The sequence below is a fragment of the Protomyctophum bolini genome (assembly GCF_963924005.1).
Source record: "Protomyctophum bolini genome assembly, chromosome: 22".
NCBI classification, from domain to species: domain Eukaryota; kingdom Metazoa; phylum Chordata; class Actinopteri; order Myctophiformes; family Myctophidae; genus Protomyctophum; species Protomyctophum bolini.
The window spans coordinates 28,092,235-28,115,582 of NC_137883.1; the positions used below are offsets into that span (position 1 = coordinate 28,092,235).

At 44.4% G+C, this 23,348-nt stretch overlaps 1 protein-coding gene across 5 annotated transcripts in view; it reads left to right on the forward strand.

Moving 5' to 3' along the window:
- garnl3 (GTPase activating Rap/RanGAP domain like 3) overlaps nucleotides 1-23,348 on the forward strand; it is a 92,326-nt gene that overhangs the window by 57,442 nt on the left and 11,536 nt on the right. For 3 of the 5 annotated variants that reach the window (XM_080756492.1, XM_080756496.1, XM_080756495.1), the window contains exons 5-27: nucleotides 509-627; nucleotides 1,378-1,442; nucleotides 2,657-2,720; nucleotides 3,271-3,297; nucleotides 4,012-4,087; nucleotides 4,721-4,819; nucleotides 5,435-5,538; nucleotides 7,365-7,473; nucleotides 7,830-7,875; nucleotides 8,031-8,137; nucleotides 8,576-8,691; nucleotides 9,647-9,751; nucleotides 10,152-10,226; nucleotides 10,775-10,889; nucleotides 11,933-11,959; nucleotides 12,387-12,494; nucleotides 13,951-14,067; nucleotides 14,876-15,039; nucleotides 16,116-16,274; nucleotides 18,233-18,299; nucleotides 18,865-18,972; nucleotides 20,453-20,571; nucleotides 21,591-21,726. In XM_080756492.1, the coding sequence (XP_080612618.1) occupies nucleotides 509-627; nucleotides 1,378-1,442; nucleotides 2,657-2,720; nucleotides 3,271-3,297; nucleotides 4,012-4,087; nucleotides 4,721-4,819; nucleotides 5,435-5,538; nucleotides 7,365-7,473; nucleotides 7,830-7,875; nucleotides 8,031-8,137; nucleotides 8,576-8,691; nucleotides 9,647-9,751; nucleotides 10,152-10,226; nucleotides 10,775-10,889; nucleotides 11,933-11,959; nucleotides 12,387-12,494; nucleotides 13,951-14,067; nucleotides 14,876-15,039; nucleotides 16,116-16,274; nucleotides 18,233-18,299; nucleotides 18,865-18,972; nucleotides 20,453-20,571; nucleotides 21,591-21,726 (2,232 nt within the window). Of the gene's footprint in view, nucleotides 1-508; nucleotides 628-1,377; nucleotides 1,443-2,656; nucleotides 2,721-3,270; nucleotides 3,298-4,011; nucleotides 4,088-4,720; nucleotides 4,820-5,434; nucleotides 5,539-7,364; nucleotides 7,474-7,829; nucleotides 7,876-8,030; nucleotides 8,138-8,575; nucleotides 8,692-9,646; nucleotides 9,752-10,151; nucleotides 10,227-10,774; nucleotides 10,890-11,932; nucleotides 11,960-12,386; nucleotides 12,495-13,682; nucleotides 13,711-13,883; nucleotides 13,912-13,950; nucleotides 14,068-14,875; nucleotides 15,040-16,115; nucleotides 16,275-18,232; nucleotides 18,300-18,864; nucleotides 18,973-20,452; nucleotides 20,572-21,590; nucleotides 21,727-23,348 lie in introns of all 5 variants that reach the window. The other 2 variants (XM_080756493.1, XM_080756494.1) reach the window with 2 other exon arrangements.

Below are 23,348 nucleotides of genomic sequence, written 5' to 3' on the forward strand. Positions count from 1 at the left end.
ACAGTATGGCAGCCCCGCCCCCTACTAGTCAGTTGTTCCTTCAGACACACAGTATGGCAGCCCCGCCCCATACTAGTCAGTTGTTCCTTCAGACACACAGTATGGCAGCCCCGCCCCCTACTAGTCAGTAGTTCCTTCAGACACACAGTATGGCAGCCCCGCCCCCTACTAGTCAGTTGTTCCTTCGGACACACAGTATGGCAGCCCCGCCCCCTAGTAGTCAGTTGTTCCTTCAGACACACGGAAAACAACTACTGTGGCCAGATGTAATTTCCTGGGGTCTAGTAGGACTGTAGTAAATTATAATACAGAAATTGCCATAACATTTAGTAAAAAAAAAGAAAAATCGCTAAAACGAAAGAAAATGAAATAACAGCAAAACCATGAACCTTGGTTGAAACCCCCCCCCCCCCCCCCCCAAAGTTGTCCTTTAAGCATGAATGAAAGCGTGCATGTGTGCATAACACTATCAGTTTGATTGAGGTATGTTGTGTGTTCTCCCCTTCAGTCCATCAGAACTACGTGGGCACAGATGCAGACAAGAACCCCTTCTACCTGTCGGTGGTTCTGTCCGACCAGAACAACCAGCGCGTTCCACAGTATCGAGCCATCCTCTGGAGAAAGAGCGTGAGTCACTCCACTCCAAGCACCACTCTGGGCCCGGTCTAGTCGTTCTCAAAACCTTTTTGAGAACCTTAACCAAAACTGGAACCACAAATCAACCACTCCAAGGAACAGCAATGTCCGTGTCCGCTATCTATGTGACGTTAACACACCCATGCACCTATGTTACTGTGAGCACCAGTATGACTATTAGTACCAGTAGGGGCGCTGTTGTGCCAGAAACAGAGAGAGAGACAGTGCAGCACTGTTGCCTGCTAATGAGAGAGAGAGAGAGAGAGGGAGGAGGGGGGAGTTGCACCACTCGGTTCACACGGGTGTGATTATTATTTATTTTTTAAGGTTTGGACTTTAGAAATAAAGTCTGTGGTTCTATATGGCTATGGGCTGTGGCAATAATTTTGACAATAGCTCGCAGCAACGTATTTTTGAAGAGATAACTAGTTCATTTTTTTGAACCATGAGCTTTAGTTAAAAAATGTTAATGATTATGACTATGAACTAGTTCATTTTTACATTTTTGAACTGTGCCAATCTACAAGATTGTTTGACCAGAATAGGCATGCTGGTTATCAAGTGGGTTAAAACAGAATATTGTTTCATATTATCTAGTATATATTTATGTTATATTGTTTCTTTATCCTGTCCTGGGTTAAAATGGTTGTAAAAAGCAGACTGTTTAACTTTGTGTGTGTGTGTGTGTGTGTGTGTGTGTGTGTGTGTGTGTGTGTGTGTGTGTGGTTCTTGACGCTTCAGGGTACATTGAAGATAAGCCTGCCCTACAGCCCCACAAAAACCCTATCGGTCAAGTCCATCTTAAGGTGAGAATCATTACGAACAAACTGCTTCCCAGGGGGTTCCCGAGGTCCCCAAAAATGGATTGTTTTGACATTCGTGGGGGTTCCCCCGTGGAACTAAGTAAAGTTACTACACCTCCGCAGCTGTGCATGAAACCCAGAATGTCTCTGATAGAGCAGCGGTTCTCAGTGGGGGTTCTGTAGGGGGTCCCCAGCAAAAGTAGTTCATCTAGAGAGGCTCACAACGTGCATCGCAACATTGTGAGCTTGTAGATCTGCTGTGATCTTGGAATCAAATGGATTGTTGAGAACCGGAGCTATAGACAGAGAGCAGCAGCTTTGCATGTAGGACAGCCCCGCCCATGTAGGACAGCCCCACCCATGTAGGACAGCCCCATCCATGTAGGACAGCCCCACCCATGTAGGACAGCCCCACCCATGTAGGACAGCCCCACCCATGTAGGACAGCCCCACCCATGTAGGACAGCCCCGCCCATGTAGGACAGCCCCATCCATGTAGGACAGCCCCATCCATGTAGGACAGCCCCATCCATGTAGGACAGCCCCACCCATGTAGGACAGCCCCACCCATGTAGGACAGCCCCACCCATGTAGGACAGCCCCACCCATGTAGGACAGCCCCGCCCATGTAGGACAGCCCCACCCATGTAGGACAGCCCCACCCATGTAGGACAGCCCCGCCCATGTAGGACAGCCCCACCCATGTAGGACAACCCCACCCATGTAGGACAGCCCCACCCATGTAGGACAGCCCCACCCATGTAGGACAGCCCCACCCATGTAGGACAGCCCCACCCATGTAGGACAGCCCCACCCATGCTATCGGGAGGGATTTCCTGAGCTTTATTGGTGGGTGTCGCCTGGTATCAGATGTCCATATCCATCCTATGTTACTCACCCTGGTCGACCGGAGGAGTTCAGGCTCTATCCTCGTCTGTCTTCTGTTTTCGCTCCACATTAGATACCCTCGCTGAAAATAACAGATCGCAGCGCTGTTTTCTGCTAAAGTTTCGCCCAGGATACAGATGCTGTTTTTTTTTTATTATATATTTATTTAAGTTCTTATGGCAACGTCTAATCTGTCTATCCCAGGGGGCCATATTGACTTTGATTAATTCACGTTGAACATTTGTAATGAATCACAGAGTAGCTGCATTATCACTATAACCACTGCTATAATAACTCTAACACTGGCCTCCTCTCCTTGGTTTTTCCAGTGCAATGAACCTGGACAGGTTTGAGAAAGGCCCCAGGGAGATACTGAACCCAGAGATTCAGAAGGTGAGTGCAATGAACCTGGACATGTTTGAGAAAGGCCCCAGGGAGATACTGAACCCAGTGTGTGCCGCAAGCATCACTGAAGTGGCAATAATCACGTTAAACCACACCCTCGAGTGTAATATTGCAATTATACAACAACAGTTACCCTTAAAACTAAGAAAATCGTTGAACAAACATATTTTTTTAATGACATGTAGTCACTACGACCACAAATGTCCCAAGAAACTAGCTAGCCTAGCCACCGAGTTTGCTGTGCTCTGGGAAAACAAAGCAGCTGAACACTTTGTTTTGATTAGGTGTGGAGTGGTGCTCGTTTGAACCACGGCTAGAAAGCTGTTTCAACCAATCAGATTGCTTCCTCGAAACGACCTGATAATTGTAGATCAGCTACTTTTGCTATTTTATTATTAGATTTTTGGAACATCTGAGGTTTCCATCCGACAGAGCGGAGATACATACAACAAGCAACGGGTCGCACCGTGACGCGTTGTTGTGAGCATGTTGTATCTCCGCTAGAAACATTAACTGGTATGTTCTTCTTCTCTCTCAGGATCTCCTGGTGTTGGAAGAACAAGAGGTACGTGGGATGGAACTCAAATTATACCGTTTTTCTTGTGGCAAGTTTAAAGTTGAAACTATCAATTGATTGTTCAGTAGACTTTTTGATATTGATTGATTGATCAAGCTTCACCACCCTGAACTCATGCTTCACTTATCAACATGTATAGCTACTAGTCATCATTAGTATGTCCAAAACTGTTACTTTTCAGGATTCATATTCGAAAGTATATCAAAAATAGAAGATCAAAATGCGGGGTGCAGGTCTTTTTTCCGACAGCATATTGATCCGAAACCTCAATCCTAACCTAACCCTAACCGCAAGTACGGGAGCAGCGCATGTCGGACCATCGCTTTTTCGCATCGCAGCGAATGTCCCCCCGCTGCGGATCGGATCGTTGCCCCGTCGGCTAAAATGCTGTCGGAAAAAAGGCCGCCTCCCAAAATGCGTCGTTTCGCTTTGATGATCCTTTTGTGTGACGCTGTAGTACGATCACGTTCCTACGTGATCGTACTACAGCTCATTGGTTTACGGAAGAAGAAGAAGAAGAAAGAAAAAAGAACGTTAAAATAGGCAGATACAAGGTTTCTGCCCGACAGAAACCTTACAAGCTTTTCTACTGCATGTATGGAAATTGCTTTTGAATGCATGGACATAGTATTTCAATTTGAAAGATTGAAATGTTGTTGTACGTGCAAAGGTCACTCATTTCATGGAGTCTTGTCTTTGTAGGGCTCTGTGAACTTCAAATTCGGCGTGCTGTATGCCAAAGATGGGCAGCTGACGGATGATGAGATGTTTAGCAACGGTAAGTGTTTTGACACTGTAATGTACTATATGTACTTATTAGGGGTGTATAAGTGTATGTTTTTGTAAAATAGAAACATCAAATCAAAGTGATCATTGCTGTTGAGCAGTGGTTTTCAACCAGTGGTCCTTCAGGGGGTTCCAGGTGGTCCCCAGCTAGATGATGGAGAGTCGTTAACCCAAATGGACCCTTATAGATCTTTAACTCTTTGAGAGCGTAAACATTAAACGGGTCCCTTTGGTTTCATTTTACGCTCTCAAGAGTTAGAAAACATGTTATTTTGATCGACGTTTGCCTGTAATCTCTCCTAATGCTACCAACCTCAATACAGCATGGACATGTGGACAACATCTTATCCAATGACAACAACATGTTGTTGTGTCTGAGAGGCTAAATGTCATCGGATGGTGGTTCCGTGGCTCAAATGGCAAATAAATAATGGGCCTTGATGTGAGAAGGATTGACAACCACTGCTGTACAGTGTTTGTTCAGTAACAGCTGTCTCTCTTACTGGTTATCAGAAAATGAATGGTCAAGTTTGGATACCAGTTTTATCCATTCAGAAGAGAGAACTCATTTATCAGCTTAAAATTTATAGTGTGTCCTGAAATGTGTCCTGTGTTTTCTTTTTAGAGACGGGTAGTGAGAACTTCGATAAGTTTCTGAATCTGCTGGGAGATACAGTCATACTTCAGGGATGGGTGGGCTACCGCGGTGGCCTGGACACCAAGAGTAAGAGACCCCTCTCCCCGTTCGTCATTTGTCTCATCACGTTTTAATTTCAAGGACCCCCATAACTCTGAGAGCGTACCACTGGAACCATGCATGGACCGGACAGGTTCCACCGCCAAGGAACGCTCCGCTTGTTTGTTATGTAGTTACTCGTTCTTTTGTAAAAGATGAATAAGACATTATGTCCCCTTTAACCCATTAAACATCCGATTTTAGCGTTGGCTATTCAAAAATAGTAGTACATTATTCTTGAACATTTTAGAAAATTCTTGTGTGAGTGAGAAGCCTAGTTAGCCTGTCTCCAGCCCCTGAATCAATAGCCACGCCCATTTAAAAGAAAAATCAAGTGAAACTAAATAATAATTGTCATTTGTACAATCGTCCTCAAGTCTTTGAAGCAAACAAAACAAAATGGAGAAGGACATTTTACACAATCAATGTAATCAATCATCATCAATGTACACTCTCAGTGTATCAATGTACTCTCATCATCAATGTACACTCTCAGTTAAATTAACGCTGTGTTTTGAAATTACATTCACGTTGTGAAACCTTTCCTCCTTGCCTCCCAAATCAATACTCTGTCTCCGCTCTGTCGCCCCCTTTCTTCCGCAGACGACACTACAGGAATGAATTCCATCTACACGGTGTATCAGGGCCATGAACTCATGTTCCACGTGTCTACCATGTTACCCTACTCTAAGGAGAACAAACAGCAGGTATGTGTGTGTGTGTGTGTGTGTGTGTGTGTGTGTGTGTGTGTGTGTGTGTGTGTGTGTGTGTGTGCGTGTGTGTGTGCGCACGCACACGTGTGTCTGGGTGTGTGTGTCGCAGCGCAATGCGTTGTGACTCTGTGAGGCTTTAAAGATCGGATCTAGTTTGAATCCCTCACACCGCACAGGTCATCTGCTCCCGATCAACCTCGACCTGGGAACGCCCTTCCTGATAGTGATCCTTCCTGATAGTGATCCCGACATGAAATCTCCCTGATTATCCCATGCTGTAGTCTGTGAGCTGGGTTTTTACTGAACCTCAGCCGAGTGTGGTCCTTTTGCAGAGGGAATGCTATCCACCCACAGCTCCGTCAATATCATTGACTGGGATTTGAGAGGGTGGATTGTTGGCACTGATCTTAGCCATTATTGGATTTCTCCTAAAACACATTCGGCTGTTTCTAATGAATAAAAATGCATTCCTCTCACATGCCGTGTGTGTGCGCGTGTGTGTCTGTCTGTCTGTCTGTCTGTCTGTCTGTCTGTCTGTCTGTCTGTCTGTCTGTCTGTGTCCATACACATTTATGGCAAGCTCTCAGTTCACATGAGAAAGTAATTAGCATAGTAGTTGAAGTTGTCTTCTGCAGCTATTAGGGTAATAGGTTGGGTGGCATACTGTAAATAAAAATAAAGCGACCCATTTTGCGATACTGTTGTTGGTGGTGTTTCAGCTACTGAGGTTCGTAGATGTTCCAATTATTAATTAACCACATGAACCCTAGTGTCCCTAATCTGGGCACGTCATGGCTGAACATTCTGCACACGTTAGGACTGGAGCATGTACAGTAGATCGGTTATTTTCGCTATTTGACATCCAATGAAAGTATATTGGGTTTACAGTGGAAGGCAGATTATATTCAGACGGATCTACATTTAGCTTCATCGTTGTTTCGATGAGGCTGTTTTAGACACTTAAACCCTAGTATATATTTCGTTGACGGGGGTCCCCCAGGGGGTACTTGGACCCCTCCCTTTTTTCCTTCTACACCAAATCTCTCTGAAAATAGCACGTCTACAAGCTCAAACGAGATTATGACATGCACAGAATAGGGATTATATGGTTCATGTGGTTAAAATGGTAACGAGAAAAGACACATAATTCCACACATGCTATGTTGAAAAGAGATTTTAGTCCGCCATCTGTGTCTCATTTATGTTGTTGGCGAGGTTTTGGATGGGGAACGTTGCTAGCTGATAGGCATGCTCGGAGGGGCTTGTGGTCAGAGTGTCCGCCCTGAGATTGAGAGGTTGGGCGTTAAATCCCCGGGCCGGGTCATACCAAAGCCTACGAGAAATGGTACCCGATGCGCCGTAGCTTGGCACTCGCTGTGAAGGGTTGGATTGAGGTTAAGTCCCTGTGACATACTAGCGTCATGTCCAGGGGCTGTACAGCAGGCTCACAGCTCACACTAAGGAAACAAGAGATGGATTACTGATCTATGGGACACAATCATTACATTGCTCGGGAACCGTTGATTCTTACTACAAGAATCCGACATATAGAGATAGATGTTTTATTGTATAGTAGTGTTCTTTTATTTCTGTTGTTGTCATTATCGTAATCTCCGTTTGCCCTGCAACCATTCTAACCCCATTTCCAGTCCCAGAAATGTTCCATCTTTTTTTTTTTTAATTTGTCTTTAGTGCCTTTAGTATGTTTGTATTTGAAATGCCATTTTGGTCAGGTCTTGCTCGAAGTTCACCTGCTAAAAAATATATATATATAAATAAGTGGTGCCTCATCCTCCTCTCTGATTGCTCCTCCTTGCCAGGTGGAGAGAAAGCGACACATCGGGAATGACATCGTCACCATCGTATTCCAGGAAGGAGACGACGCCTCGCCATCGTTTAAACCTTCCATGATCCGATCTCACTTCACCCGTATCTTTCACACCAGCCAGCAATTTAACCCTTTAAGACCTCGAGGCCCATTCTACAAATGTCTTTGTATGTCTAAAACTAAACTTAAAAAAACCCCCCAAAAAACATATATTGCTATATCAGTGGAGAGGATCAAACATTTTCATGTCAAGTTTACTATGCCACAAAGAGGTTATCTTCATCATAACCGGAAGTTTGGGAACGCCTACTGAGCGGAAAAAAACTACGTCCGATACATCCAAACAGAAAGGTCCTATCTGATTGCATTAGATAGATATAGATAGTGCCCAGGGTTGCATTAGACAATTTGTGTATTATTAGTTCTTGCTTGTATTTCCTTGACTTCCCTAATGCAGATATCTTTGCATTAGTTAGGTATAATAGCCAGAATGACAGTTACAGGTGAGTGGCTTTTGTTATTGCAATGCTGTGTGTGAAAATGGAGACCTGATTCATGTGTAACAAAGTAAATCCTCTGTTAATGCATCCATGTGTACTGTTACTCTGAGCATTTACAAATGGTCCATTTGGTTACATTTGTACACTTTCTGTAACAGGTTGAAGATTTTTTCAGAGGAGAGCGTGCCACTGTTTGGACCACCTCTCCCATCTCCGCCAGTGTTTACTGACCACCAAGAATTCAGGGACTTTTTATTAGTCAAATGTAAGCAGACAAATACATATCCAGGTTACCAAATAAGTCACTTGTTCACATGTTGTTGTTTTTTTGAGGGGCGCTGGCCCCTCCTATATTCAGCTATTAGTGTAGATTTTTCGTCTTACACAAACATTAAAGTCCCATTGACAATGAATGGAGAATTTACGTCATGTGTCTGAGCAAATCGGCTATTTTCGTCCTACACAAACATTCAATTCCCATTGACAATGAATGGAGAATTTACGTCACATGTGCCTGAGGCTTCGTGTCTATTTTTGTCCTACACAAAGGACAATTTCACGTCAGTGTCTGAGCAAATAGACATATTCCGTCATGATGATGTACGATGATAAGAACGCCCCTCACTTCACACGGGTGTGATTTTGTTATTTAGTTCTTCTTTACTGCCGTTTGAACCCTACTATCTCTCTTCATGTACCACAGTAATAAATGGAGAGAAAGCCACTTTGGAGACGCCGACATTTGCCCAGAAACGCCAGCGGACGTTGGACATGTTGATCCGCTCCCTCTACCAGGACCTCACACCTGACCTCCATAAGGTATCGCTCAGCCCACTGGTTCCCCAACAACCCACTGGTTCCCCAACAGTGGCTCGCAGACACATTTTTATGGGTCCCTTAATTTTCGTTTCCTACGTTTGGCTTTAAAATATTTTTGTTTCAAAACATAAAAAAAAAATACACACAAGAGAAATCTAAGAAATTCCACAAATTAGCAAAACAAAGTAGTGAAACTAGACAATTTACATGCTCACAACACGGCGCGAAGCGTTGTGTTGTGAGCTTGTAGATCTTGTAGATCTGCTATTTTCACTTTGGGAACCACTGACTCTTAGCTCACCGTAACCTCACCATAAGCCCACCATGAACCCAACTAACCCCGCCATAACCTAACCTCAGCATGAGCACCAAGCCCTGACAAAACCGACTACCAAGACCACCCAACTGTGCCAAATTCACCTACATCTTCACGAATTTACCCAAATCTTAAAAAATAGCTAAAACAGCCAATCTATACGCTAACAATGTGTCTCGCGGCCACGTGTTTTGAGCTTGTAGATCAGCTGTTTACCTACGCATCAGCTTGATCATGCCACACCGCCAGGCGAAAAAGCATCCAAAATACATTTGCCGTTTTCGGGATTTTTTGAACCCTGGTTTCCACCCAACAGAGACAACGTATCCACACTGCAGTGCTGTCTTTCTCTCTCTCTCCATCACACCTGCTCCTTTCTGATGTCCTCCGCCCCACTCTCTCTCTCTCTCCTGACATGGTTTAGCTTTTATTGTGCTAACCTCCCCCTCCTCCTCTGAGACGACGTTTTGCTTCCTGTTTCCCCTTGCACGCGCGTGTGTGTGTGTGTGTGTGTGTGTGTGTACATGTGTGAGCTGGGATCTTTGTGTGTGTGTGTGTGCGTGTGTTTGTCTGCTGTGTATGTGCGTGCGTGTGTGTATTGATGCTCCATACCATATACAGGTTCCTTTCTCCCCTCAGAACATGTTGAACAGACGTTCCTTCAGCGACGTGCTCCCCGAGTCGCCCAAGTCTGCACGCAAGAAGGAGGAAGCGCGACAGGCCGAATTTGTCAGGATAGGGCAGGTAACACACACACACACACACACACACACACACACAAGTCATTGAGGGGGTAGGGGGGAGATCCTTTTGATGTTCTGTCAAAGATGCATGTGGATGGAAATGATCTGTTGATAATACTAAACATTAGTCAGATAGAGGTACTGTATACTTCTACCGCCGTCTACGAGTTATGAATTAGTCTGTGTTTTTCCCCCTGCAAACGGTTTGTCTGAACTACTGGGCTTTAGATTAAACGCACACGAGAAGCGACATACATTTTCCAGTGAGATCTCACAACACAGACAAAATGTAATGCTGTATGTCTACCATCTTTAGATAGATAATAAACAGCAATGAGGCGTACTGTGTTCTGTGTGAGGTCACAACGTTTACAGAGATGCACTGTGTCTTTTCCATACAGGCCTTAAAGCTGAAGACCATCGTTAGAGGAGACGCTCCCACCAGCCTTGTCACCACAGGTCTCTGTAGGAAAGAGGTCAGCAGAACGCCCTATACGGGTCCATTTGGTTTCATTTTTCCCCCTCAAGAGTTAAAAGTTAAAGAGTTAAACAGCTGCATTACTTCATTTACAAGAAGTCTAGACAATTAGAGAATGTAGAAGAATTGTTATTTTGATCAGCGTTTGCCCGTTCTTTCTCCTAATGGTACCACATCAATACAGCATGGAATTGTGGACAAAATCTTCTACGTTTTGGGCCTGAGAGGCTAAATCTCATCAAATGGCGGCCCGGCCGTGGCTCAAATGCAGAATAAATAATGGACCTCCCATAGGAGAAGATTTGGGTTGTTAAAATGTTATAGACATAAAGATATTCCAAATGTGTTTCTTTCGAAAATAGCCGATGTATTTTTACAGTAGGGTTAAAGTGGTCAAACAAAATGTCATTATATTATTATTATGAACAAACGTAGCGAGTGGACGCCACTTTGAGAACCACTCTTCTGAGGCTCATTTGATTCTACCTGTACTGTGTGTGTGTGTGTGTGTGTGTGTGTGTGTGTGTGTGTGTGTGTGTGTTACAGCCATGGGAGTCGCAGCCATTCTGCAGTACGTTCCCCTATGAGATGGTGTGTGCTGACTCGTGGGGTCAGTCTCTGCTGGTTGCCACGGACACCGCAGGGCTCGTACTGTTGGACGGTGAGGTCATCCTCGTCAATATATGGACGTCTATCTGCACATTGTTTCCGCCCGTTACAATGCATGGAATAAAGATGTGGCATTAAGGTTGCTTTTATATGACATTTCTGAGACCATTCGTGTTTCTGGAAGATGCTTCAAAACTTGTATTCTGTTGCTATAGTTTTGATCACTTCAAATAACCCTGGTCTAAAATGGTCATGTTGATGTGTTTGTCCACGTTTCCCCTGGTCTAACATGGTCATGTTGATGTGTTTGTCCACGTTTCCCCTGGTCTAACATGGTCATGTTGATGTGTTTGTCCACGTTTCCCCTGGTCTAACATGGTCATGTTGATGTGTTTGTCCACGTTTCCCCTGGTCTAACATGATCATGTTGATGTGTTTGTCCACGTTTCCCCTGGTCTAACATGGTCATGTTGATGTGTTTGTCCACGTTTCCCCTGGTCTAACATGGTCATGTTGATGTGTTTGTCCACGTTTCCCCTGGTCTAACATGGTCATGTTGATGTGTTTGTCCACGTTTCCCCTGGTCTAAAATGGTCATGTTGATGTGTTTGTCCACATTTCCCCTGGTCTAACATGGTCATGTTGATGTGTTTGTCCACGTTTCCCCTGGTCTAACATGATCATGTTGATGTGTTTGTCCACGTTTCCCCTGGTCTAACATGATCATGTTGATGTGTTTGTCCACGTTTCCCTGGTCTAACATGGTCATGTTGATGTGTTTGTCCACGTTTCCCCTGGTCTAACATGGTCATGTTGATGTGTTTGTCCACGTTTCCCCTGGTCTAACATGGTCATGTTGATGTGTTTGTCCACGTTTCCCCTGGTCTAACATGGTCATGTTGATGTGTTTGTCCACATTTCCCCTGGTCTAACATGGTCATGTTGATGTGTTTGTCCACGTTTCCCCTGGTCTAAAATGGTCATGTTGATGTGTTTGTCCACGTTTCCCCTGGTCTAACATGGTCATGTTGATGTGTTTGTCCACGTTTCCCCTGGTCTAACATGGTCATGTTGATGTGTTTGTCCACGTTTCAGGCTCAGACCCCGCTGTGTCCAACGCTGGTGAGTGCTACGCACAATCGCTGACTACACTTTCATGCTTGGCTGCATGTTTGCTTTTAACATGGCAACCCTTTATTAAGTCCTATAGTCTCTGGCATTATTTAGTTGTTTCAACGTTGTCAGATTCAGACCAAGCCAACTCAATCCTAGTATAGATTTAGTTGTCAAGTATACCAGTTTTATTTTTGACAGGACATTTTTTGTTTTCTGCAAGACATTACTCTATAAGCCACATCTCTACAACTGGTGGGTCAAACTGAACAACCAATATGTCAATGTGAAGCTATGATTCCCTGCTTTCATATGACATGGAAAAAACTAAAATCCAATGGCAGTCCCTCAGTCAAATTTGGCCACATATACAGTATAGCCCATTGACACTGTAAGTGTTTGAAGTGACGTGTGCATGTGTGGTGTTGCCTTGCAGAGACACAGGCCACGCTGCCACCCGTCCAGGTCTTTGACAAGAGCATGGTGGTGAAGCAGATGCACGTCCTGGAGCCTCAGGACCTCCTCATCGTCAGGGCTGACAAGGGTAGGCAAGAACCTTCATTGACCCATTAAGACCTGGAACGCATCTGTGTCACCTTAGCTTTTAACCACTTTAACCCTTATTTTAACCTTTTGGCTATTTAAAAAAAAATCTTTGTATATATTATACTTTCACGGCGAAGGTTTTTAACTCAAATATTTGCTTCTGGGGCGTCCCTGGAACTAAATATTTTCAGAAGGAGGTCCGCCGCCTAATTCAGATAATTCTGGGGGTTTGTGAAAAGTTAGAGAACCACTGACATGGAGTCATAAACTGTTCTTACTGGGTTAATTCCTTAGACGGCACCGGATTTCTCCTCCCATCCACTTGCATTAAGTTGCTCAAAAGCGCATGAGGTGTTTTCACTCCTCCTTCCGGGTAGGAACAGAGTGCATTCTGGGATGGATTGGGCCCAAACAATCCAAACAATAAAAATGTTTTATTGACACTTACGTCGTTACAATTGCTTGCTCAGGGTGTGACAATGCCGGGTGTCTGCTCTATATTATGTATGGTTTATATACAGTCAGTGTACACACACACACACACACACACACACACACGCACGCACGGACGCACAGACGCGCACACGCACAGACGCGCACACGCACAAGCACACACACACGAACACAGGAAGATTTACGGGCCACCTTGCCCCATGATTCATTCACAGTGAAAGGCCGATGGGTGTGACAACCTCTAACTCACGCAGCATTGACTGGGTGATGACATAAGTGATTCTGTGATAATGGTAGTGCCTCTCGGAGCCGCCATCATGTGACACAGTGACAGCCATGTAACGATCAATGTTATTATTGCAGCTTGGCACCAATGCTTTTTACCACTTAACCCTTCTAGTCTTGGTCACACGGACATAGTTATTTCTCTTACACGAATCCAGTATTTTCAGCTTTTGTCCTCTTTTCAATACACTAGCTTACTGACCTTTCTTTTATCAATTATTTTCCAAAGACCCTGTATTTCCTCTGTTTTGGTCTGTGGAATGTAAAATAAGAGCACTGTTATTATTACCTATAATGTGCTGTTTTTCATAGCTATGTTGTAGGTATTTGGCATACAAATGTAGATATGACAGGCAAGTGCCTCTGAGACTTTAGTGTCAACCCCTGCCCTGTACTGGTGTTCAGGTGTTTTATTGTGTAAAGACCTTGTGGTGTTGGCTGGTTACAGGGAAGGACTCTCGGCTGTACGTGTTCAGGTGTTTTATTGTGTAAAGACCTTGTGGTGTTGGTTACAGGGAAGGACTCTCGGCTGTACGTGTTCAGGTGTTTTATTGTGTAAAGACCTTGTGGTGTTGGTTACAGGGAAGGACTCTCGGCTGTACGTGTTCAGGTGTTTTATTGTGTAAAGACCTTGTGGTGTTGGTTACAGGGAAGGACTCTCGGCTGTACGTGTTCAGGTGTTTTATTGTGTAAAGACCTTGTGGTGTTGGTTACAGGGAAGGATTCTCGGCTGTACGTGTTCAGACTGAGCGGCCTGAAGAGGGGCCTGGAGGACCGACAGGTGGTCAGGACCAAGTGTGACAGCCGAGAAAACAAACTGGAGAAAACTAAAGGTTCGTTTTCTTTTCCTTTTTAATATAATTATTCAAGTCATGGGTATATATGCATATGTGTGTGATAACACATGCACTGACTGCATTATTGTGCATTATTTTCAAGGTGCCGTCGTAATTCCGAGAGTGTACCAAATGGAACCAAATGGACCCGTAAAACGTTTTAAGAATCTTGAAAGATTTTGCCTATAATGGCACGGTTGAAAAAAGTGTTTAAAATCGGCACACAACGGCTGCCTAATTGCAGCTAGCGATGATGTACGTCAAGTAATGTCCCTTATATATAGTATAAGGGGTCTAGCTCTATTGTACACACTCTTACACACACACACACACACACACACACACACACACACACACACACACACACACACACACACACACACACTCATACACACACACACACACACACACACACACACACACACACACACACACACACACACACACACACACCTCGCTCCAAGCCACAACATTGGTCTGTGACATGGTGCCACTCTCACCCACGCTACTGTACAGTGGGGAAAGTACTTTTTTTTTTTTTACTTAAAGATTAAGTGCCATGATTTTTTCTGTTTTGTATATGGAGTTAACAATACTCTAATCGAGCCCCAGGTGTGGTTAGAATATTGAAATAGGTTGCGGTAGTTCAGTACCGGAGCTTTCAATGCTCTGATTCAACGTCCTTTTGTCCCTCTTTCAATGCAATTGACGGCATTCGAAATCCGCAGCTAGGTCAAATGTGATTCACACGTGTCTCTCACATGTCTGACCGCATGCATGCACCTCTGTCTCCTCTCTGTGCCAGGCTGTCATCTGTACTGCATCAACACTCACCACGGCGCAGAGCTGAGGATAGTGGCAGCCATCAGGAACAAGCTCCTCCTGATCACCAGGAAACAGCCGCGCCCCGAAGGCTTCGGCGCCATCGCGGGGACAGACTCGCCAGTGGAGGAGTTCCAGTACATACGGGTATTCATACGGCGTGGTGGCGTCGTGTCATATTGTCACGCAGTGTTGTGTTTTCGCCAGCAAATTTTTGGTTTTAGTTTTAGTCATTAGTCTCTTGAGTAGTTTTAATTTAGTTTTAGTCACATTTTAGTCACCTGGAATGTCTAGTTTTAGTCGACTGAATATCATAAGATTTTAGTCGACTAAATCTACAGTTGATTTAGTCGACTAAAATGTATTTTGGCGGGCCTTGATGCCGTCGTATTGACTGTTTTTTTTTTTCACTTGCTGAAAATAGCCCACAACGCGTCGCAGCACGACGCGTTCGTCGCGTTCTGAGCTTGTAGATCTGTTATTTCCATCATGCAACCAAGTGTAAAATGACTTATGCTGGATCTCTTGTCCACTAGTCCCTTCCTAGCTTAGTTTTCATGTAGTTTCCATTTCGTTTTCGTCAGTGGAAAAAGGTAGTCGACGAACATTTTTCGTCTTAGTTTTAGTCGACGAAAACAACACTGTTGTCACGCAAAACATTTATTTGTGTTAAATAGTTATAGCTCTATTCTTATATGGCCATATAAGGGTGTCTTTTCAGTAACGGCGATCTCCCTGGCTCTCTGGGCAAATGTGGTGTGGCAGAATTTGTTGGTGACAACAGTGCATGAACCTTGAACTGCTGAACCAGTTTGAGCAGGCACATGCACACATAGACATCAAAGAGGGCCCTTTTACCCATCTGTAAAACAACTGCCCTCTCCAGACCATGAATGCAGCCTTTACTATGGTGAAAGTAATGCAAATTCCCATCCTCTTCTCCTTTCCATGCAGCATTTTGGATGTTGAAAGAATTTGTTTAGAAATCCATGTCACATCGCCGCATCTCCAGTAGCCAACGAGTGCGGGGGTCACGCCCCTGAGAAAATAGCCGATCGCGAGAGATCGCTTGTAGATCGGCTATTTTCTTCCAAAAAGTGCACCCTCTTACGGAATTTCAGCCACCGTAACACTCTCTGCACGTCCCTGAGAGAGAGAGAGAGCCAGTACAGTGTGTAACGACAATAATGTGAGCTCCGTGCGGTCCTGTGTCTCCGCTGTAGGAGATCTGCCTGTGCGACCCGCCCGTGGTCATGGCGCTGGTGGACGGGCCGACGGGGGAGAACGACAACATGATCTGCGTGGCGTACCGGCACCAGTTTGACCTGATCAACGAGAGCACGGGCGACGCCTACCGGCTGCACCACGTGGACGCCAACAGGGTGAGGAGGAGGTCGCGCAACACACACGCATTACACACAGTGTGGGGTCCGGGGACCCCCAGGGTGGGGGGTCCTTGAGGGAGTTCAAGGGGCTCCCCAGCTAAAGGATAGTTTTGAACCAAATGGACCCTTATATAGGTATGTACTGTAACTGGACTGTAAAGTGTATAGGGTCCATTTGGTTCCATTTGTACACTCTCAGAGTTAAATTAACTTACATTTTACAATATACATTGGGGTCTCAGAGATAGAAATGCCATTAAATTGGGGGGTCCGTAGACTAGTGCATATCAAACCGGGGGTCCTTGACATTAAACGGGTTGAGAATCACTGCTAGAGTTGTAAAAATCTTTTCTCATGGAGGTCCCTGGCATATCTCTTCAAATGGGGGTCTGTGGGCTACGTAATTAGTGTCAATTTAGGGGTCCTTTAACATGAAAAAGTTTGGGAACCACTGCATTACACACAGGCACATGCATACACTGCATGGTTTGTTTGTAATCTAGGCATAACTATTGTTATTGCCTATACTGTAGGTTACAGACCGTAAATCTAACGTATACATTCCTAATCCTGATGCATCACAAGCTGAATATTTCCCTAGTCATTGAGCTTAAGTCAAAGAAACACGAACAACCCATAAAACAGTGTAATTTTATAGTTGGTGATTCAAACATAGCAGATCCACATCATTTTTGTACATCTGCTAATTTTGAAATTATTTTCAAACGTATCTTGAAAGAAATACTGGTTTAGAAGACGTTTGTAAAAATCTCCCTCAGGTCTTAATAGAGTATAAAGGGTTTCTCAAATGCTACCAAGCTTGTGGGGACATTTGCCACAAGTATCCAAGGGCGTGCACACACACACACACACACACACACACACACACACACACACACACACACACAGACATATTTATTTTTTGCTTTCATCTGAGACGGCCAAGACCTCTGGCCCGCCTGTCCTCTTTGTTTAGCGTGTGATTACAGAGCTGCATCTTGTCTGAATCAACAACACTCTGATTCCCAGTAAGGAGCACCTGGGGAGGAGAGGCTGGATGGGCAGCTGCACCGACACGTGATCTGGTTTTCATCCCTTTCTCCTTTAACCCATTCTGACCTGAGATCAGATTCTAACAATGTCTTCTACATCCTGACAGTTTTCTGAAAAGGTGTCAGTCGTTCTTCGATTTTTCAAAGATAGCAGACCTACAAGCTCGTAGTGGCGTGCTATGAGCTTGTAGATCTGCTATTTTTCAATAGCTAAAGCATAACATAATGCTAACACCAAAAGGGGTTCCCGGCCCAAAATGGGTTAATAAATCATCATACGTCATCATACATCATCTCATTCTGGCCAATCACAATTTGCGTCCTCACTTTTGTCTTCAGTGTTTGTGTTTACACAAACCCTCAAAGCTGGACGTAGGAGGGGATAGCGCCCCTCAAAAATTATAATTCGCTCAGTCCAATAAGACTAAATAGGTTTTCTTTTATTTTTTCTTGAACGATTAAATAATGAATAAGGAATGAATAAAAAGAAAGGTTTTCAGCGTTGATTTAAAATAATTGAGAGTTATAGCAGAATTCCAGTAATTAAAACATGAAACGTTTCAAGGTTTACTTTATTTGTCATTCCACATGTTTGCGCATATAAAAAAGTCCTAGTCCTGATTGGCTGCCACACACGCTGCTGTCATGTATTGGTTACTCAGGTCAAATGACCAGAAAACGTAACAGGAAGCAGGTAACGGGAATCTTTAGAGACACCCAATGTTATGTAACATAATGTTATGATTGAGACCGGCCGGTTGAGAGGAGCCAAGAAACCAGCACTTCTTTCACCTGACAAATATCACTATGTGATCATTTCTTGTTTCTAAGTTTGGGTCCTGGGCATCTTTGGGTTCTCAGCTGATACACCGAGCTTTGACCGGAGTTGTGTTTTGCTTGCAGGTGAACTTTGTAGCAGCTATCGATGTTTACGAAGACGGTGAAGCCGGTCTACTTATTTGCTACAACTGTGAGTCTCTCCTCAACTGTCACTGTTTTGGGTCATTTGTGAGCGGTGCCTAATCGCTCCAATGGCTGGCCGTGTGTACGTCTGTATGTACTGTATGTCTGTCTGTTTGGGGTACGACCCGTTGACCCCTGCAGCTGATTGAGGTCGCGTTCATCACACACTGTTGAGCAGGCCATTCACACTGGGCAGTATAACTATAACTGCTGTTGAGCAGACCGCACCGCTCAATTCACACAGGTGACATTGTTTTCTAGCATCACAGCCACACGTTTTAAGTCTGTCACATCGTCCACTAAAACTTTCTTGAATAAAATGAAAACCACAGGTTTACACAGTAAACCAGTGGTTCTCAAAGTCGGGTCCGGAAAATACCAGGGGGTGTGTGAAGGGGTTCCAGGGGGATCCCCAGCATGTGTTAAAAAATAACCTACGTGATATGTTTAGCCTATGCCTACTGTATGTTTATGAATATCGTTTAGCCTATAGCTTGAATTTGGGAGCTCTTGACGTGAAAAGGTTTGAGATTAAGCACCAGCCAATTATTGTGTGTGTCTGTCCCACGCAGATATCTGCTACTACAAGAAAGTGTGTCCATTCAACGGCTCCACGCCCATGATCCAGGCCAACACCTCTGACTTCCACTTCAGCTGGAACCAGATGCCCAATGCCATCGGTAGGTTACCACGACAATGGCCTCGGTACCCAGACTTTTATTTTCGCGTGCTACGGCTCATAAAATGAGGGACATTTCCTGGTCTAGGAGTGGGAGTGAAAATACAGTGCAGAGGGGCGTCGCTCTCAATATAGTGACGTCAGTTTTCTCCGCTGCTTTCTACCAGGGAGGGGCGTAGGGGGTCAGGGGTGGGGGTCCTCTGATCGGTAAACCAATATTTCTCCAGCGCTTGCTCCAAGCGCGCTCGCCTCTCTAGACCACAACAACAGACCATAAGCACGCTGGCTGGGCCAGGCTACCGCCACAACAACAGACCATAATGCCATCGGTAGGTTGTCGCGGAAACGACACGCAGTGGTGGAAAAGAGTACTCGCATTCTATTCATAAGTAGAAGTATCAATACTGCACTGTACTGTAGACATACTCCCGTTACGAGTAAAGGGCCAGGATTCAAAACTGACTTGAGTAAAAGTACAAATATATTGGTATCAAATTGTATTTAAGTACTTACTAAGTACCAAAAGTAAAAGTACTCATTGTGCTCTCATTTCAAGTTTTCAAATGTATAGAATGTGACGCGTTGTGAGCTTGTAGATCGGCTATTTTCAAATGTCCGAAATGTATATAGGGCTGAAGTGGTTAATGTATGTTTTGTCATAATAATACAAATCTACAAACTATTAACTAGTAACTAAAGTTTTGAAAATTGGAAATCCTTCAAGTAAAGTAGAATTACCTCAAAATGTTACTTAAGTACAGTACTACAGTAAATGTACCTAGTTACTTTCCACCACTGACAACATGCCACGCCCTGCCCCAGCTGCATGTCTCCATGGTAACTGTGTGTGTGTGTGTGTGTGTGTGTGTGTGTGTGTGTGTGTGTGTGTGTGTGTGTGTGTGTGTGTGTGTGTGTGTGTGTGTGTGTGTGTGTGTGTGTGTGTGTGTGTGTGTGTGTGTGTGTGTGTGTGTGTGTGTGTGTGTGTTTGTGGGGGTGTGGGGGTGTGTGCTCGTGCACAAACACACACACACACACAGGTTATTTTTATGGCACATAAAAATGCAGTCATGAACGCAAACATAAACCCTAGTGTCTCTACCCTGGGCGAAAATAGGTGAGCATTTGGCACAATATAATCGGTCTACAAGCTCACAAGTAGATTGGCAATTTGTTTAGAGTGGGAAAGGAGTCCTGCTAGGGCCCACCGAGTAACGGCACATAACATAAATAAGGCTATTACAAGTCCTTTTCTCAGCTGACCTGACCTATGGCACTATCCTGCATGTAACAGGGGCAAATGTGTGCATATGTGTTGCATACAAGGCCGCTGGGTCGCAAGACAAATTTCAGTGCAAACTGACAATAAAGTACTATATCATACTACTGTATATCATAAAGATCCCCTCGGTCTGGTGCTTTCCTGTCTCTCTGTTCACGGTCCTGTCTGAATACTAGCTTTGTTTTGTTTTTCCCCCCCACAGTTTGTGCATTCCCTTATATCTTGGCCTTCACCACGGACTCCATTGAGATTCGACTGGTCGTCAACGGCAACCTGGTCTACACAGCCGTGGTCCCAGAGCTCCAGCTGACGGCGTCCCGGGTCAGTGTGGACCCCGTGTTGAGTTTAGTTTTAGTCATAGTCTCTTGAATGGGTTTAACTCTGTTGGATGTTCACAATAGACTAGAAGAAGCCGTACTGTGTTTATATTATCTTGTCCTCAGCAAGGGTTTTGGCTTTGTTTTGTTCTCTTTCATTTTCGGAAGCAACGAATAAACATACGGTAATTGAAGCCGTTTTGCCGTGCGTATTAATGCCACATGGAAATTCTGGTATCTATGGATGCCACGGTCTTTTCAGCGTAATTCTGTTATCAGTGATGTCTGAGGGAAGTCCAGACTATCGAAGAGAGCGGTAAAATGGTACAAGCGAGAGCAGATGGACATTATTCTTTCTGGTAATACAGTATGCGTGTACCGTACATACATCCGATGGTGTAGACAGAGCGATGTACAGCAGGTGTGTCTAATGACTCAGGGGACTGTGTGATTCAGCCAACGCTGTGATGCACAGCTACCCATAGAGAGACGTGCACGTAGTAGATACCGCGCTGGGCGATGTGTCAACGGGACCGCCATATGGGCAGGGGCAAGGCGTGCTTAGTGCATGTGTGCTCCAGCCTGGCTCCATGCATGTCTATCGAAGCGTCATAGTAATAACTTCAGTCGAATTTCCCACTGATTTCCCAAGCGGTTTGGGTTGGTTGTTAGTACAAATGTCAGACATAATACTATAGTCATGTTATGTTACAGGCTATAAAAACATGGGTTCCCATCCATCTATCTTCAACTGCTTATCCGTAGCCGGGTCGCGAGGGCAACAGCTCCACCAGAGAGCACCAGAGATTAAAGTTTTCAGTCGCCACGACTGATTTCAGTCATTTGGATTCCATAGAAGCCAGCTTGTCTGCGCATGATGCGCAGCGACAATAGCAGAAATACATATTGCAGAGCTTGTAGATCGGCTTTTTTTTCCCGGTCAATTGGTTATTTTAAGATTAAAGCGTATTTGAAACTAGTAAATTAAATAACATTCGCGGGACCTGTTTTTGTCTGTTCCAGTCGGACATCTATTTCGTGTCCTCGGCTCCGGTGAGCTCCGCCTCCAACTGCAGCTCCCGGGACACCAGCTCCCAGAGTTCTCCACAGACGCCCACGGGCTACGAGATGCCCGTGTTCCCCTCACCGCTCGGTGATGGTAAGATCTAGAAAACAGTCGTTCTCAACCTTTTCAGGCTGCGAACACGACACACAATACCCGAAACTGGCCATTCATTATCAATGGCATTCAATGTTTGTGGTGGGACAATGACGTAAAAATGGCCATTCATTATCAATGGCATTCAATGTTTGTGTTAGGACAAAGTTTGTGTTTACGCGCACACTAAAAGCTGGACATAGGAGGGGCCTAGTGCTCCTCTAAATGTTATTTGGTCTGCTAAGGGCTGTGGGGGCCCACTAAGGCCAGTGAAATTATCATTTTAGCCAGGCTGTGAGGGTCCACTGAAGGCAGCGAAATAATTATTTTAGCCAAAAGATGGCGATGCACTCTAGGGTATAGCGTCACAAGACTGGTGTACCATGGCAGGAGACCGGTGTAGTGTGCCATCACTGCCCATCAGTGACTCTGATGACATCACTGAAACTCACCTGAGCGTGTGTGTGTGATAAGGTGAAGTGTTTAGCTCCTCCCAGAAGAACTTCCCTCAACACGCCAGCAAACTGCTGTGTCCGAGTGGACTGTGGGAGTGGAGTGAACTGTGTGCATCACTTATAAAGAATATTGATAACAACCAAGTTCTAAATGTAAATTACGCCACGACCTGCAAGTATAGCCAAGTATTATCCCAACTAAACATTTCTGGTGGCATCCTGTTATGAGAGTAAAGTCAATGGATGGCTCATAGGTAGAGGTGGGACGATTCACTTACCTCCAGATTCCATACGATATCGATACCTATCGGGTGCCGATTCGATTTATATTGTGATTCTTGAATATATTGCGATTCGATTCGATATTGCGTTTTTCTTTCCCAAGTTACTTTTCTTTTATTATACTAGAACATTTTAAAACAATTTTAACAATATTATAGACCATATAAAAGTTCAATCATACACTCCAATGCAGCCAGATAAGGTCTTTCTGTCATGATTTTTTTTTAATAAATACATAAATATAGAAAGTAATTTGATTCTGAACTTGGCGAGTCGATATTGATATTGTGTGGCATTAAACATTGCGATATATATCACTGAATCCACCCCTAATGTCTCCTTCAAAAGTCATGCATATATATGACCCCACTTTACCATGCCTCCAAACCTCACAGGACACTTCAATGTTAACTCATTTAGGACTGATTCTACAACATGTCTTCCAAATCCTGACAGTTTTCTGAAAAACCTATGTTTCTCCATCAGTGGTTCTCAAACAATTTCATGCCAAGGACCCCACAAATTTGATGTAATTGGCTGCTGACCTCCCCCCCCCCCCCCCCCCCAGAAGCAAAGATAGTTAAAAACGTTTGCTGTGAAAGAACATATATTCAAAGATGTGCACACATTTTCACGACTTTTCCAAATTTTTTCCACGTACTGTAGATCTGATATTTTTCAACAGCTAAAGTAAATAAATAAAAAAGGTTAAAATGATTAAACGCTGAAGCGAGATGGACGTTCCCGTCCTAAATGGGTTAATGCTGATTGATGTCCATGTTGCGTGCCGGTGTGTGTGTGTGTGTGTGTGTGTGTGTGTGTGCGCGGAAACAAACAACCTGCATGCTGACGACGCGGCGCGTCACCTTGTCTGTTCCCGACGGC